The sequence below is a fragment of the Hyphopichia burtonii genome, assembly GCF_001661395.1.
Source record: "Hyphopichia burtonii NRRL Y-1933 unplaced genomic scaffold HYPBUscaffold_2, whole genome shotgun sequence".
NCBI lineage: Eukaryota > Fungi > Ascomycota > Pichiomycetes > Serinales > Debaryomycetaceae > Hyphopichia > Hyphopichia burtonii.
The window spans coordinates 1,779,095-1,794,985 of record NW_017963729.1 but is presented as its reverse complement, the minus strand read 5'-3'; the positions used below and the strand labels follow the sequence as shown (position 1 = coordinate 1,794,985).

Below are 15,891 nucleotides of genomic sequence, written 5' to 3'. Positions count from 1 at the left end.
GTTGATTTTCTTTTTCGACCCAAACAAATTTGATAGTGCGATCTGAAAAATTTCAAAGGAACCATATTGGTACGGACACTCCGCTACACGTGATCATTCATGTCTTCAAACCCATTTGCAGCCTACAAATCCTAAGGATATAAACATTAATATGAAATTGAAAGAAGAGGTAGATATTAAAAAAGGTCATTAAGAAGATTAGTGATAAATATATATATATATATGCGAAGAAAAGAAGTAAATTTATTGTCGATCTTAATACGCTAGGATTTCCATCAATTACTATCACTTGAATAGTCGGGATTGGCAAGTACCAACCTTGGCTTATCATCGTAATCATCATAGTCATTGACCACCACTGTATTGTCGCCATTAGAAGCACCATTGCCATATTTATCGGTTGGGCCAATCGAATCAAGATCTGCAGCATCTTGATCAACATTGAGATCATTGTCATCATCATACCTGTAGCCTGGATGTTGATAATAACCTCCAATTTCAAGATTAGAGTCAGATAAGCTGCCGCTTGAGGAAGATGAAATAGAATTAGTTCTTTTAGATGAGCTGAAGTTAGTTGATGCTGATGATTCACGACCCGTTGTAACACTTTCATTCCCTGTGGCTACAGACCCCATAGTTGCAGTACGAGCAAGAGAGCTATTACGGGAGAGGGATGCACTTGTATTTCCTCCAATGATACTGGAACTTGAAGACTTGAACCCATTAATCCCATTTGAATTACTAACACTGTTACTTCCACCTATCGAGTTAGTAAGTGAAGATCTTGAAGTTGGAGCCTTAGGACGAGAACCCATTCCATTTTCTCCCAAATCATTAACCTCAGTGGCAAGCAAACGAGGTTGCAAATGACCATGCTTTAATTCAACACCACTCACTTTCTTTGCGCGACCTTGAGTATGTGCTTGTCCTAATCTCATATATCTTCCATTAGATCCTACGTATGTAGTTGCATTCTTATCAATCGGTTGAATACCGGTAGGTAATTTCCACTTACCAGGACCGGTCTCATTAAGTGCTGTACCCAGACTTCGACGAAGAGTCAAAACATAATTAGAACGTTCACCTTCACCAGGCTGTAAGTTTAAAGTTTTCTTCAAAGCAGCTAAATTGACATTTTTAGAGGAGTTAGAGCTGAATAACGAGCTAATTGAGCTGGATTTTCGATGACTGAACAGTCCATGATTAGAACTATGATTTTGACCGCCGGAAAGACGACTTGATGTAGAAATACTGCGGGGGAATGAATCAAAAGTCAGTGAGGTATCAATTTGCTTTAAAGGAACTCGACCAGAAGAGCTTGCATTGGTAGGGTAAGTTGCTCCAGTGCTAGATGTAGCATTAGTAGCTAATGAACCACCTCTTACAATCGTTGCAGAGGAGGGCAGTCCAATACTTGCAGGAACTGGACGGGAACTGATTGAGCTATTACTTTTAACTGTTTGGATTACTTGGCCCGGAAGCGAATTGACAGTGGAATCATTATTTTGGATATTATTTAATTTCTTAGTATTAGAAATATTTTGAGTGAAGCCAAGATCTGTTTGATTTGGTGAATATATTGATGATTTAGAGCTCAGCAGTAATTTCTGACCAACGGTCAATGGTCCCGGAGGTTGTCCTAGGACTTCCGAGAAACCATTAGGATTTGAATTATTAGACCCAGATATATAATAATTGATTGGAGATTCAGGAGGAGCTATATTACTACTTGCATCACTTGAAATACTATTATTTCTACCAAGATCGGACTGTTGGCTGAAATTAGGATGATTGAGATCATCAAAGGTAATATCTGGATTGAAATTTTGACTTATAGGAGAAGGAACCACTGGGGAATCAATTGGATAAGGAACCCCTGTGTAAGAGCCATCACTCAGGCGAGTGTCATTTTTATCAAGACCATGAGGGAGAATGGGTGGTTGAATTAAGGATTCTATATCTGATTCATCGGTAGTATTATAATCAGAAAGTTGGGTGTTTCCTTGAGATCTAGTTATACGAACTGGGTCCGCAGTATTAGTATTAAAATCAATTGATTTAGTAGGGGAGTCAAATAGAAACGATTGTGGTTCAGGTAATGGGGAAGTTTCGTCTTTTGGCTTTTGTTTTTGAGGAGAATCATTAACCGAAAGTTGATCTTTGTGAATACTATTTCTATTCATCATTGAGCCAATTTCCAGTTCCAAAGTACCAATTATATCATTCAAATCATCGTGGACCGCTTTATTTGAAGCCGGCAAAGAAGGTTGATTCAATCTACTTAAAGAAGGCAATTTTTCCAATTCCTGTCTTGCATTTCTATTTGGTTCATCCAACATTGGAGGAGGAGGTTTTCTTCTTGGAGATTTAGGCATTTCATGAAGGGAATCCGGCGAGGCTTGATTCTTGATGGTATCATTTGATGGCCCTTGTAAAGAAGTGGATGGTGAAGTAACATTAATATTTATTTGGGCTGGATTCACTTGTTTATTGATATCATTAGAACCAACTCTGGAAGAATTATTATGATTATGTTGATTGAGATTAGTGGAACTATGGGATCTTGAGTCGAAAACAAACGAGCTCGATTTCAGATCAATTGATGCATTAGAACGATTATGAAGATAATTGGAAAATGGTCCTCGTGACAATGGTTTCAAAGAGTTACTTGAATTCTTCAGCTTTATCGATCGATTAGAACCGTCATTAGCAGATTGCGACGATTGGTGTGCTTGTCTCTGGGGATTAAGGTGTTCTTGACTGGAGTTCCCATGTGAACTGAATATAGAGGATATTCTTGTTCCAAAAAGCTTTGAAGGGCGTTTTTCCCTTTCTCTTTCCTTGTCCAACGACATTTATTGGGAGTATTACTGATTGAACAAGACAGGTGTATATCCTTTTATTTTGACTATCCTTAAAAATGATATTCAATGTGCCATAAAGCTAAAAAAACCTAATAAACAGACTGAATAATTAAACGAATGGACCTAATTACTGATTATTAACAATAACAATAAGAGAAAAAAAGTTCGACACTTGGTCAACCACGATTAGGTTTTGCTATCACAATTTCACTAGGAGATTATATGAACCAGTACACTGCACGTCAACAACAGCGTATGAATAAATGTGATTAGATAGGTAGTAATTGGTTGACTGATTAAAACAGATATAAGATCTGAAATGAACGTCACCTAGGTGCAGTTAGCTTTTTTTTTCTCTTTGATCTAGGCAAAAAAAAAATACAAAATTAGTTAACGAACGAAACGGTTAACAAACAAGTAATTAAAGTACAACTGCTTGCAAATGAAAACACTCCGAATGCTCAAGACTTTCAATTGTAAGTTAGATATCAACAAGACGGTGTTTGCCCCGGTCTTTGAATATAAAAACTCTAAATTTTTTTTTTTTTTTTTTTTTTTTTTTTTTTTTCACTTTTTTTTTCATCTTTAACTTAAAATTTCCGATTTTTCATGTTCTTTGTCTTTTGAATGGATTATCTACAGAGCCAATGATTGATGACTACAACCGTCGGAATACCCTAGGGAACGGATGCTATACGTAAATCCTACAGACAGCGAACATAAACCATAGTAAACCAATTTGTAAATTGGGTTGTAAGGCTGTCGTCGTTTTTGACGTGGACCAACTTAAGCAACTTTATTGGCGCAGACCGAACCACCGGAAAAAGAGTTGGCCGGAAACAGATGAGACTGCCCATCAAGACATTCGTCTATTTGCTCTGGCCACTAGAATGTCGTTGAAATGGCACTAATCTGGGGCCATGGGCTCCAGTTGGTTCCAGACCGTACCACCCTGTCGGTCCAACCATGGGGAAGTGAGAGGAAACACCCAAACATCCTCATCAAGCAACCAAAAAATGTCACCAACTTGTCAGTTTGAACCTCTACACTATATAAAATTTTTTTTGTATTAAGCTTCTTTTAGATCCAATTGACCTTTTTACTTGAAAGTTATCAAAATTAATAAATATGTCTAATAACGCAGGTATGTGATCTCAATTGGAGGAAATGGATGTCTTGAGTTCTGGCATTCCTTTTTATATATTCCTGTGGACATGGGAAGGAGGCTAAATTTTGCATTTTACTAACAGAGGTTAATTTTAGTTCAATCAAACACTAATAAAACCCCAGATATTACAGTTGCTAACACTGATGTTGTTACCAAATATAAGACTGCAGGTGACATTGCTAACCGTGTTTTAGCTGAAGTGAGAAAGGCTGCCAAAGATCAATCTACTACTTGGGATCTTTGTAACTTAGGTGATAAACTCTTAGAAGAAGAATTATCTAAGATTTATAATTCAAAAAAGACTTCGAAGATCAGCAAAGGTATTGCTTTCCCAACATGTATCAATCCTAATAACATTCCTGCCCATTTATCTCCAGTTAATCAGGAAGATGAGGCCAATATTACCTTACAAAATGGTGATGTTGTTAACGTTATGTTGGGTGCTCAAATTGATGGTTACCCATCTATAATTGGTGAAACTTTCATCATTGGTGAAGAAGTCACAAGTGGTAGAAAGGCTGATTTGATCACTTCTGCATGGTATGCTTCAGAAGCAGCTTTAAGAACTTTTAAACCTGGTAACAGAAATTGGGACGTTACCAACATTGTTGATAAAGTTGCCAAATTTTACGAAACTACCGCTTTAGAAAGTATGTTAACCCATAATCAGGAAAAAAATGTCTTGTACGGTCCAAAAGAAATCATTTTAAATCCAACTAAAGAAAATAAAAATCAAATGGATACTTTTAGATTTGAAGAAAATGAAGTTTATGGTTTAGATATCTTGATTTCTACTTCTGAAGAAGGAAAAGTGAAAAAGGCTAACTTCAACACTTCTCTATTCAAACTTACCGGTAATAATTATGCTTTAAAATTAAAATCTTCTCATCAAGTTTTAGGTGAATTTAAATCAAAATCCTCTGGTCTTTTCCCAATGAATATTAAAAAATGTGATGAACCAAGAAAAGCTCGTGTTGGTTTGATCGAATGTGTTAACCACCAAGTCATCCTTCCTTACGATGTCATGGCTGACAAACAAGGTGAATACGTTGCTCAATTCTTTACTACTTTCGCTATAACTAAAAATGGTGTTCTTAAATTCACCGATCCTTCTTTCAATCAAGATTTATATAAAACTGAAAAATCTATCAAGGATGAAGAAATTAACACCTTACTTACTCAACCTTTGAAAGCTGAATCTAATGCTGCTAAAAAGAAGAAGGCTAAGAAAGCTGCTGCTGCTGCTGAAGCTGGTTCTGCTAATTAAGTCTCGTTCAAGTCTATTACTCACTTAAATTGACTTTTTTAACCACCCAAATTTTAAAACAATCATCTTCATAACTCAAAACTTACCACTGTAGCCATAAAGATCAACCGACAACAGGAATCTCGAAACATTTGTAGCAAATTTGTGTTAACCCACAAAGAAAAAAATTCAAAAAAAAAGTACATACAAAGCACGACGAAAAATTAGAGAAAAAAAAAAAATATATATATATATATTTCAAACTATCAACAGCAATATCAAAATACTTTATAAGCCATATAAGTCCTAATTTTGAGTTCCCTGTTTGCTGCTAAGGTTGATCTGCATTAACAGTGTTACATTAAGCTGCTATTTTCCAAGTCTCGAATCCCTGGTTTCTATTATTCACTTCCAAGAAACATAGCTTTAGCTAAACGATATCTCTAAAGAAAATATTACGACTTAGCAGGTTCAACTTGCCTTCCACTTACTAGCGAATTCATGGCCGTGGTCGCTTCATTTATCTGAAATTTATTCTAACTACCCTTTTAAAAGGACTGTTAAAAAGTGATTTGAAACTAATTGTTGGCAAAATATGTCTTCCTCTTTCACGCAACCCGAACCCCCCACCGCTAGGTCAAGTCGCCGGTCGAGGTCAGCTTCGTCATCCATAGCGCGCCTGTCTGGGTCTTCTACTCCCAAACTGAATCCTACAGATAATGACATAGAGACCCTCCTGCTGGTTGAAGTTGATGTATCAGGGTCACCAAATAAAGCGAGAGCGAAGAAACCTTCGAATTCAAAAGTAAACACACCTTCTCGTTATTCTTTGCAAACCTCACCCGATAAAGACGGCCGTGATATTCTTTCAATGTTGAATGGCCAAGCTAGACGTTCCAACGATTCTAGTCCTAATAAAGAACCCACTAATAACATGAAAAAGCGTAAGCTGCCATCAACTCCCGCACTTCCTTCCCAGCCTTCTAGAAAATCTTCTCGACTATCCGAAAAAACAGTTGACTTCAGCAATAATGGGCTTCAATTAAAAAAGAGTCCTCATATAATAGAAACCCCTTCAAGAAAGACAAGGTTGAAGGGCCTTGGAACTTTGCAAAGTGGTGGTGTGAAATCATTTGAGGAACCCGAATTAGCAGCACCTCAGCCTATATATACTGGTCTTCCGTTGGAATCCTTCCCAACTGCCAAAATCAAAAAAGAATCACTATGGCCACTGAACAAAAAAATTAATGGTAACGGAATTAACAAAAAGTCGAGATCTGCAAGTTATAATAATTCACGTAATTCGTCCGTTACTCCACCAGATGACATTACCTCTATTGACGGGGTTGAACATGATTACAAACGAAATCTTAAAACATCAAAATCGGAAGACATATCTTCAGTCAGTGAAATCAGAGAACCTGGACTTCCTAAGAAAAAACCAGGTAAAAAGACAGAAGGGTTGAAGCTCATTATCCGTACTCCGAAGAAAATTAAGTCAAATCAAACATCATCTAAAGCTACTGCGACTACCTCAAACAAAGTTAAGGTTATCTCGCCTAAAAAACCAAATAATACAAATCTTGCTCCTATTAACAGAAACGTAAATGAGCAAGATACCCATTCGGAAGGTGATCCGGCTGAAGAAAATGAAGATTTTTGTAATACGTGTGGTGGTTCAGGTGTCTTCATTTGTTGTGATTCATGTCCAAAATCTTTCCACTTTACATGTTGTGAACCTCCTCTTGAAGACTGCCCTGAAGATAATTGGCATTGTAGAGAGTGTGATTTAAAACAGAACAATCAACCAAAAGAAAACTGGAATTTCATTGGCCTTTTTGGGCCTTTATTGAATGATACTCAGGGCAGAAATCCGATTGAATTTTGTTTACCAAGGAAATTTAGGGATTCAACTTTTCACAATGTGTCCTCTGATTCTTTTAATCATTACAAAGATGACCTGATGAAACCAGAAATATCATATAGCAAGGCAAACGGATCTCAAATTTCTGGCTGTAATAAAGATGACGATCTTGAGATTGAATCTTTATACGATTCCAAAGGAAGACCATTTCTTTGCCATAAATGTGGTGATTCGGGTTTGAACAAACGTTTTCTTATCCATTGTGACTATTGTCCATTAATTTGGCATTTAGACTGTCTTGATAACATTATGTGCTCCACCAAGACGTTAGGTAGCAAATGGAAATGCCCGAATCATGTTGATAATTTATTACCTACATCACTTTTCAATAAAAGAAACTTTAAGGATAGTAGTGTGGTTGAGGTTTCCCTTCACAATCATTTTTTACAAATAGCATCTATGAATAATCTTTTCATAAAATATAATGACCAGCCTTATTTCAAGGATGGTGCAGTCCCTTCATTTCAAGATTATGCTCAGTTTGAGCATGAAAGTTTCATTAGAAATAGTGAGTCTTCCTTTAAAGCTGAGGATCAAAGAGAATCCATGGATGATTCCAATTTTGATATTCATCCCAACTTTAAGCTTCCGGCATACTTTGATTCAACAACAAATTCTGATGATAAGGTTGTAGCGAAGGCATCCAATAACCTCTCGAAATTACTAGTAATCACTGATAAATCACAAGACACAGGGGTGACGAATAAAGGGTTTGTTTATCGAGTACCCGAAGAATCTATTATTTTGAGTTTTATGGCCAAGTCAAAAGAATTACGTAACACTAATCCAGAAACTGTCCGTACTAAAAAGGCAACTATTATGGAAGAAATTAGCGATTACGAAAATAGAAGCCGTTTGGAATCAAACTCAGATGAATTAGAGCTTGTTGATGGCCTTTCGCAATTAAAACAAAGTCCCATAGTACATCATCCTTCCAACAAAATTGATTTTGATGAGCTTGTTAAAATAGCTCTAGAGAGCGAGGGTTCAACTCCATACACAGAAAATAAAGATGTTAAGGATTCCATTTCACTGGAGGAGATTGACGACTTATTGAAAATCAAAAAACTTATTGAAGCAAAAGGGAGAGAATCCCTAATAGATTTTTTAAAGTCAAATCCGAAACATTAATCTACATCAAAGAAGCATATATAACTAATTAATAAACTCTAAAATTTTTTTTTTTTTTTTTTTTTTTTTTTGCTTTTTTTTTTTGCTTACTTTTTGCAATTCCATTTTACTCTTTCATTTCGATCTTTCATTTCGATCTTTCACTTTAACTCTTCCTATATTTTGGCTTACAAAGAGAGCTCAGATCTTAAAACGTATACTAATATATATTAAAATGGAGTTGGGATTATTTACAAGATGGTTCAAACTAATGTTGATTAGGGAATTCTAGACGAGGTATTTCAGAATCTGCAACTTTTTCGGCATTAGTGAGTTGGACAAGTTTGCGAAGAATATTAGATGCATGTTTTCCCTTGCAGTCTATTTCTGACTTGTTGCCGGAAGCATCATGAACGATTATCTTATTTGGAATTGCACAGATATCTTGGTGTGAATCTGAATTAGGTCTTACTCTAGTAACGACAAAGTTAACATCTTCATTATGGAACTTTAATGCTGGCAAGTTTTCTCTCCAAAACTTTTTCAACCCAGCAGCTGGACCATAAACAGATTTCAGTGCTAACATCAATTCGACGGTTTTATATTTGGAGGAGTCAAGCTTGTAAGCTTTTGTTGAGGCACCCGATATAAGATTGAGTCTGTATATTTGTTTTAATAAAGGCTTGCTGGGAGCACCCTTGAACATACTAGCAACACTGGACATCCTTGCTTCGTTTTATAAAAGATACCCTTAACTTGATGAATTCGGTCTTTTCACTTTAATTTTTTTTTTTTCACTAAACTTTTCATGTTTTCCTTCCTCACTCTTCTGATTTGTACAATTTTCCACGACCACTCTTAACTATGGATGCTTCCCTAATTGTTTTCCAAAAAGCACTGAACGATCAGGATATGTACTTGAAAAGGAGTTACTTGTGTGAAGAGAAAGTTTGGGTCTCCTTGGTATACTCGATTTTACGAGTTTTGTCTATTAATTAGAGCACAATCGCTCAAAATATCAATACTTAGATGATTTTTGATCCAAATAGGGTAACCGTCTAAGTAAGCGCGGTATGACTAACTTTTTTCATAGAAGTGAAAAATTCCTCAACGGTATAAAAGATAAGAATTGGCATCATTTGTGAAAACAGACCAGAAAGACTATTCTTGAACAGCAATTCAGATATTGACAATGGCTCTTTCAAGAAACTCTATTCGTTTTCTTTCTGATAAAGCAGCAAGATTTGTTCCAAAAACCGGGACATACCCAAAAGGGTTCCTAGTGGGTGGAATCCATTGTGGAGTAAAGAAAGATGGGAAATCTTTGGATTTGGCCATGTTGAGTAACGAACATAGTAACGAAGCTGTTGCTGCCGGTGTTTTCACCAAGAACAAATTCAAGGCTGCACCTGTCCAAGTCTCTTCCAGGATTTTGAAAGAGAAGAAAGGAGAAGGTATAAACTCATTGATCATTAATAGTGGGAACGCCAATGCCGTTACTGGCTCTCAAGGTATTAAGGATGCTAATGATATGGTTACCGTAACGGACTCTGTGCTCAAGAACCCCCACAACTCTTCTCTTGTTATGTCTACTGGGGTTATTGGTAATAACTTACCAATTGATAACATTCTTGGAGGTATTCCAAAATTAGCATTGGACAATTTGGGTAACACCCACGATCATTGGATCAAATGTGCTGAAGCCATTTGTACGACTGATACTTTCCCTAAGTTAGTGAGCAAACAGTTTGAAATAAATGGTGTCACTTATCGTTTGGCTGGTTTAGCAAAAGGTGCTGGTATGATTTGTCCTAATATGGCTACCCTTTTAGGATTTTTCGTCACCGATGCTCCTGTCACATCTTCAGCATTGAATCAGATTGTCAAGTATGCCGTTGATCGCTCATTTAATAGTATTTCTGTTGATGGTGATATGTCTACTAATGATACTATAGTAGCAATTGCAAATGGGGCTGCCGGTGGTGAAGTCATTGATAATTCATCATCAAGTGCTGAATCATTTGTCATTTTACAAAATGAAATCACTTCTTTCGCTCAACAATTGGCCCAGTTAGTTGTCCGCGATGGAGAAGGAGCAACTAAATTCATTACTATCAAAGTTAAGGATGCCTTATCTTATAATGACGGTAAGAAAATTGCATCGTCTATCGCTAATTCATCGTTGTTTAAGACTGCCATGTATGGTAAAGACGCTAATTGGGGACGTATCTTATGTGCAATTGGTTATTCAAACGTTGCTTCTGATCACTCCATCAACCCCAATAAAACTAGTGTTTCCTTCATTCCTAGCGATGGTTCTGAAAAGTTAAACTTATTGGTTGAGGGAGAACCAGAAACCGTTGATGAACAAAGAGCATCTGAAATTTTACAGCATGAAGATTTAGAAATCGAAGTAAATTTAGGTACTGGTGGCGGCCAAGAAGCCACTTTCTGGACTTGTGATTTAACACATGAATACGTCACTATCAACGGTGATTATAGATCTTAAGGTAATGTCCAATTCTGTTCTAAAAGTATATTTGGTGTGTATAGTACAATTTGAGTTTTTTCAACCGTTACGCGTTTAGTTTTTCTGATTTGTATTTGATATCATTTTCAGCTCTCCAGTGTTGATAACCCGTTTAGTTTGTTTCCAAACACCTCTAATGAGGATCAAAGACCTAAATGCACTGAATATTGGACCTCCGGGGTCCAAGAATGACTTTTTTTGTATAGGGATAGTTTTAGCTAATGGTGCTCCAATAATTAAAATGCTAGTAACTGATTTTACTAGTAACCACACCCAGAACTTTAAATTAGATCGACCAGACAGATCTATCGCCAGAGAAGTCGAGAAAATGGGACTATCTAGAAATGATGTTATTCAACTCGAAATTTCCTCGAATTTATTTGAAAAATTGGCCAAAGAATATGAAGATACTCTTGGTCTTAAACTACTCGATTTGAAATATGAGCTGTCAGGAAGCACATTTCGTCCTTTAGCTAGAAAATTTTGTATGATTGCGGCTAAAACTTACTTCAGTTATAAGAGAAATCTCTCAGAACCGGTTGTTACTGGATCTATTAACAAAGTTTCCTTAATCTTCACGAATGAAAAGAAGCTTGAGAGTAATACCGATCTTTTGGATAATTGTCTCGAATCACCTTTATTCAAAATCCATAGAATACCTGATACAAATATTTTGACTCGTTGGCTTAAAAGAAAAGGCTTGGTGCTGAAAGTTACCCTGCTTCTTAAAAATGAAGAGGTAAAAACCTTATTGCAATATGATTCTGAGAGCGTAAATTCAAATCGGGAATCAGAACCAGAATACCATATTAAAAAAGAAGAGTTACCACTGATACAAGAGTCGGTTATTGATGATAGTCAATCTAATCCTGGTTCAAATCAGAATATCAACGTCATTTCGGAGTCCCAATCCTCAAAGGCAATTTCACCTAGGCTACCGGCCTCAATAGAGATACAACTGCAAGCTGCCGCTGAAGCTGGCATTTTGAATACATTGCCAGTGTCAGATAATTCTCAGATCCCAGCTTTGGATATAGCAAGCTCAACTCAATTGATATCAATTGAAGACGCAAATAAAAATCTCGAACGGATTTCGATAGGATACAACTTCAAGGTAAGAGCGTATATATCTGGGTGGTCACCTCATAATTTGACTCATATTTGTTCCAAGACATACTTCCCTACAGGGGAATTAGGAGATCCTACTTTGATTCCATTGGAATTCTACTTGACTTCAGTTCCACCTTCTTGTAACGGACCTCCTACAATTCTTGATGAGAGCAACCTACTCGTTGCCCGAATTGATGAAGAATCTATTCTTGACTTTTTCAACGCAGAGTCCATAGAGCGGTTATATATCAATTTGAATATGATCCAATTGCAACCTAATAACATCGAAATGTTCGAACTCATAATAAAGAAAAGAAGTTTGGGGAATACTACAGGTCTACCAGCTTATTGGACAATTGAAAATTTAAATATTAATGATATTAAGCTAGATCGTTAGCACGATCAATTAACCAAATAAATTTTTATTTCATAAAATCTTTTATATGCAGACATACTAGTTTGAACACTTCATCATTCTCCATGAATAGAGCATGTTTAGCTTTTGAGATGGTTACATATTCTTTTCTAGAGACTTTCAAGTTGTTGAAAAAGTTCTTGGATTTTATATGACTGGAAATGAAGTCATCTTTCGAATGAAATATCAAGATATTAATTGATGATGGAAACTGACTAGCGGATAGCAATTCCGTGATTTCTTGGGCACGATCTAATATGAATTTGAGTTGACTTAAAGTGGAAATATTACATTCATCGGCTTCTGCCTCCAAATACTCTTTCCATTGAGGATCAGAAGTCACTGCATCCTTCGATTTTGATAACTGATATCGTTGATACGGGAACCAATCACAAATTTTACTTAAAATGGCGTATTTGATTGATGAAAGTTCTAGGTTAGGAGGGTAGTCGATAAGAGGGGCGGAAGTGATGATGTTGTTTATTTTATTGCGATACTTACCTTTGAATCCATAGCCAAGTGCTATTGTACCACCCATTGAATGGCCCACGAGGGAATATGTCAAGCTTTCCTTATTATGGTGAAGACAGGAGTCACTAAAATCAAACGCAATTTCTATCAACTTATCCAAATCCTTATAGGCAACATCTTTATTTCTTCCCGATCTTCCCTTATATTTACCCTTTGAGGTTTCACCTGTACCTCGCTGATCATAAATCCAACATTCGTATCCTAACGAAGTAAAAAATTCCATTATCCTGTAATATAAAGAACTATGTTCAGACCAGCCATGAAGAAATAAAATCTTTCCTCTTATAGGGCCATCTTCATCTATTAATGGTACCTGGGTTACTCTAAACTGTATTCCATCATGCTCGTGGTCTTGAATATGGATAGGTCTATTAGGATAGGCAGAAATGTACGGTAGAGCATGATTGGATGACATTCTAGAAATTCAATATTGCAATAATTCAATTCAGATGAATGGATATAGTCAACACTTTATACTTCAACTCTATATGCAGTCTATGTTGTCGGATATTTGGACTTTTAAATTGCAACGAAAGCAATAAAAGACCTTTCGAACACTATTCGATTTTACAAGCTCCTTAAGGAGTCATCGACGACGCTTTTACTCTATTTCCAAAGTGTCTTGCTCTCTTTTTCATTTTGCATCGATTTCTCCGATTGATTCATACCGTTGACCTGCAGTGCGCCGGGGAGTCTCGCGCAATGCACTTTGTTTCCGGTTATTGTCGGCACCGTCCGCGATTTGCCGGTTGAAATGAAGCATTAAGGGTTATACTATTCCTTTTAGACCCGAAATCTGTACCTTTCGGAACTGGTGGCAGCAGTTTGACAGCTGGACATGACAGCACTTACTCCGATCAACCATGTTAGTACCTCCAACCAGAATGCTCTGCTTAAAGAAAGTTGTTGGAGATATCGGGGCATGGTATACTGTTTAACTTTAAACAAACCAAGATTTAAGGTATGTCTCGGTAAGTACTGTTGTAAGTGGTGGTGTTTTAACCTTATTAAGATTGTGCATATGTAACCCACTCGTATTTTCTAGACTTACAATTTTACATTCCGTATTCAATATAAATCATTTAGCAAATTTTAAGTACATTTAATCAAGATCTGAAGATTAGCGGATGAATTGCTTATACGTTGCATGGTTGGAAATCAGTAACTGATGGGGAATGGTTTGTTGAGTTAGTCTTGGAATTTGTTTTGCTTACAACTTTGCTTAGAGTATCTTTGAAAGACTTCATGCTCTGATCTATGCCCGAATAATATCTAGCCACCTCCACTATTGGCCAAGGGACTGCTCTAAACACGGGTAAAATATTTCCATAAAAAGGTAATTTGATTTCTCCTCTTCGACCTAACTCTACTGCTTTCAAAACATTTTTAGCCACATAGCTTGGGTCTAATTCTGGAGCCAAGAGGGATGAGGGAGTTTGGACACCACGAAACATTCTGGTTTTCAACTGCCCTGGACATATTAATAAGGTTTTAACACCAGTAGGGTTAATCGATGGAGGCCCCAATTCATAAGTTAAGGACTCATGCAAAGCTATCAAGCCGGATTTGGATGCCCCATATGCACTCAACCTTGATGGAGACATATACCCTAGTACTGAAGCAATGGTTATGATGTATCCACGATGAAGTTCCAACATATCAGGAAGAAAGATTTTGATTGTGTAGAAACTCGATAGTAAGTTGACTTTTAGAGTGCGTTCTATTTCTTCATAACTCAAATGTAATAGTGATTTTCCTGTAGTGATTCCTGCATTATTAATCAAAATGGTAACCTTCCCAATCTCTTGTACGATTTGTCTTTGGCACTTTATCACTTGATCTCGATCACTAACGTCACATTGATAATAATGGACATTAGCAATCTGTTCCGATTCTTCAGGAACTACCACATCCAAAACAACTACTTTTGCATTCCTAGCTACAAACCTGGATACAATCTCTTTCCCAAGACCTGATCCACCCCCTGTAATCAAAACAATATCTCTATCCGGCTGAAAGTAGTTCCCAATAATGAGCTGCGAAATATTCATGTATTGTTTATTAAGATGATAGAATAAAACCATCAATGACATTGGTCCGGTCATGTTTAGCAATTGTTGGGTACTTCTGAAATAACTTGTAAGCTTGGTGTAGCTAACTTTTTTTGTGGTTTTGGTAAAATTACTGCAAAATTTAGTTTTATTCCGTAAATCGCAAAAGAAACGTACGTATGAACAAATTTACACAAAAGCATTAAACCCCAGATTAAGAACCTCCAGCTAGTTTAAGATAGACTTTACTTTAAATCACTTGAGGAGCCATACGTATTGATAATATAGGATATCATGTATTTAAAAAAAACAATATATACAAAGAAAAAGTAAAATACCGGATAAAACCATATACAGAATAAACAAGGTTAGCTAGAAACAAAAGAAAGATATGCAACGAATGTTCAATGAAGGATGGAAAGCCAAAATAAACAGGTATTGAAATATCAAAGGAGTGAAATGAAAAAAATGCAACATTAAGAAATAAAAATGAATGAATGCTGAGAAAGAAATAAAATGGATCAGATCAACTGAAAATGCAAAAGCCTCGATGTTTAGTTATTAAAGGGATTCATACTGTAAATTCTAATAAAGTCATGCTTTCCTTGTCATCCACCAAATTAACAGAATGAAAACAACGACCAGTTCAAGATATGAGTCATTGCCAAGGCAAATGTTTAAGATGAGCCATGCTCAATCTCTAGGGAACTTCTTCAAAGTGGTGTTATAGATCTTCTTACCATATACATGGTTCATCAATACAGAGTTAGTCTTTTGGCTACTCATCGTTCCAGCAGCTTTCGATCCACCGGAGGAACACTTGGATGCAACAAAATCAGCAGCGACCAACATGACTGGTGCTAAAAGGTATAATCCTGAATGTGATCCGAAATTCTTCATCTTTGAATCAAGTCTTTCTTTTTTTCTATAGATGAATCAATA

At 36.5% G+C, this 15,891-nt stretch overlaps 8 protein-coding genes across 8 annotated transcripts; 4 read left to right on the top strand and 4 right to left on the bottom strand.

Annotated features, from left to right (window-relative positions):
• Window positions 1-169: 169 nt before the first annotated feature.
• HYPBUDRAFT_152320 (uncharacterized protein) lies at window positions 170-3,183 on the bottom strand. Its single transcript, XM_020220956.1, has one exon. The coding sequence runs from the start codon at window positions 2,853-2,855 to the stop codon at window positions 276-278; it is 2,580 nt and encodes an 859-aa protein (XP_020078220.1). The 5' UTR covers window positions 2,856-3,183; the 3' UTR covers window positions 170-275.
• An 809-nt stretch (window positions 3,184-3,992) lies between these two features.
• On the top strand, window positions 3,993-5,299 carry HYPBUDRAFT_147661 (uncharacterized protein; the record flags this gene model as incomplete). Its single annotated transcript, XM_020220069.1, has 2 exons — window positions 3,993-4,008; window positions 4,155-5,299. The coding sequence occupies 2 exons, from the start codon at window positions 3,993-3,995 to the stop codon at window positions 5,297-5,299; spliced, it is 1,161 nt and encodes a 386-aa protein (XP_020078219.1).
• Window positions 5,300-6,212: 913 nt separating this feature from the next.
• On the top strand, window positions 6,213-8,333 carry HYPBUDRAFT_104505 (uncharacterized protein; the record flags this gene model as incomplete). The annotated part of the gene is made up of 1 exon (XM_020218350.1): window positions 6,213-8,333. One exon carries the CDS (start codon window positions 6,213-6,215, stop codon window positions 8,331-8,333), a length of 2,121 nt encoding a protein of 706 aa, XP_020078218.1.
• Window positions 8,334-8,513: 180 nt separating this feature from the next.
• Window positions 8,514-9,072, bottom strand: HYPBUDRAFT_152318 (mitochondrial 54S ribosomal protein mL61). The gene has a single exon (XM_020220955.1). The coding sequence runs from the start codon at window positions 9,034-9,036 to the stop codon at window positions 8,581-8,583; it is 456 nt and encodes a 151-aa protein (XP_020078217.1). The 5' UTR covers window positions 9,037-9,072; the 3' UTR covers window positions 8,514-8,580.
• Window positions 9,073-9,504: 432 nt separating this feature from the next.
• On the top strand, window positions 9,505-10,821 carry ECM42 (glutamate N-acetyltransferase; the record flags this gene model as incomplete). The annotated part of the gene is made up of 1 exon (XM_020218451.1): window positions 9,505-10,821. One exon carries the CDS (start codon window positions 9,505-9,507, stop codon window positions 10,819-10,821), a length of 1,317 nt encoding a protein of 438 aa, XP_020078216.1.
• Window positions 10,822-11,170: 349 nt separating this feature from the next.
• HYPBUDRAFT_147657 (uncharacterized protein) lies at window positions 11,171-12,349 on the top strand (the record flags this gene model as incomplete). The annotated part of the gene is made up of 1 exon (XM_020220068.1): window positions 11,171-12,349. One exon carries the CDS (start codon window positions 11,171-11,173, stop codon window positions 12,347-12,349), a length of 1,179 nt encoding a protein of 392 aa, XP_020078215.1.
• Window positions 12,350-12,374: 25 nt separating this feature from the next.
• On the bottom strand, window positions 12,375-13,199 carry HYPBUDRAFT_88703 (uncharacterized protein; the record flags this gene model as incomplete). Its single annotated transcript, XM_020223825.2, has 1 exon — window positions 12,375-13,199. A coding segment is annotated over one exon (825 nt), but the record flags the coding sequence as incomplete, so codon positions are not given.
• An 835-nt stretch (window positions 13,200-14,034) lies between these two features.
• On the bottom strand, window positions 14,035-15,849 carry HYPBUDRAFT_5192 (short-chain dehydrogenase/reductase; the record flags this gene model as incomplete). Its single annotated transcript, XM_020223487.1, has 2 exons — window positions 14,035-15,025; window positions 15,659-15,849. The coding sequence occupies 2 exons, from the start codon at window positions 15,847-15,849 to the stop codon at window positions 14,035-14,037; spliced, it is 1,182 nt and encodes a 393-aa protein (XP_020078213.1).
• Window positions 15,850-15,891: the final 42 nt, after the last annotated feature.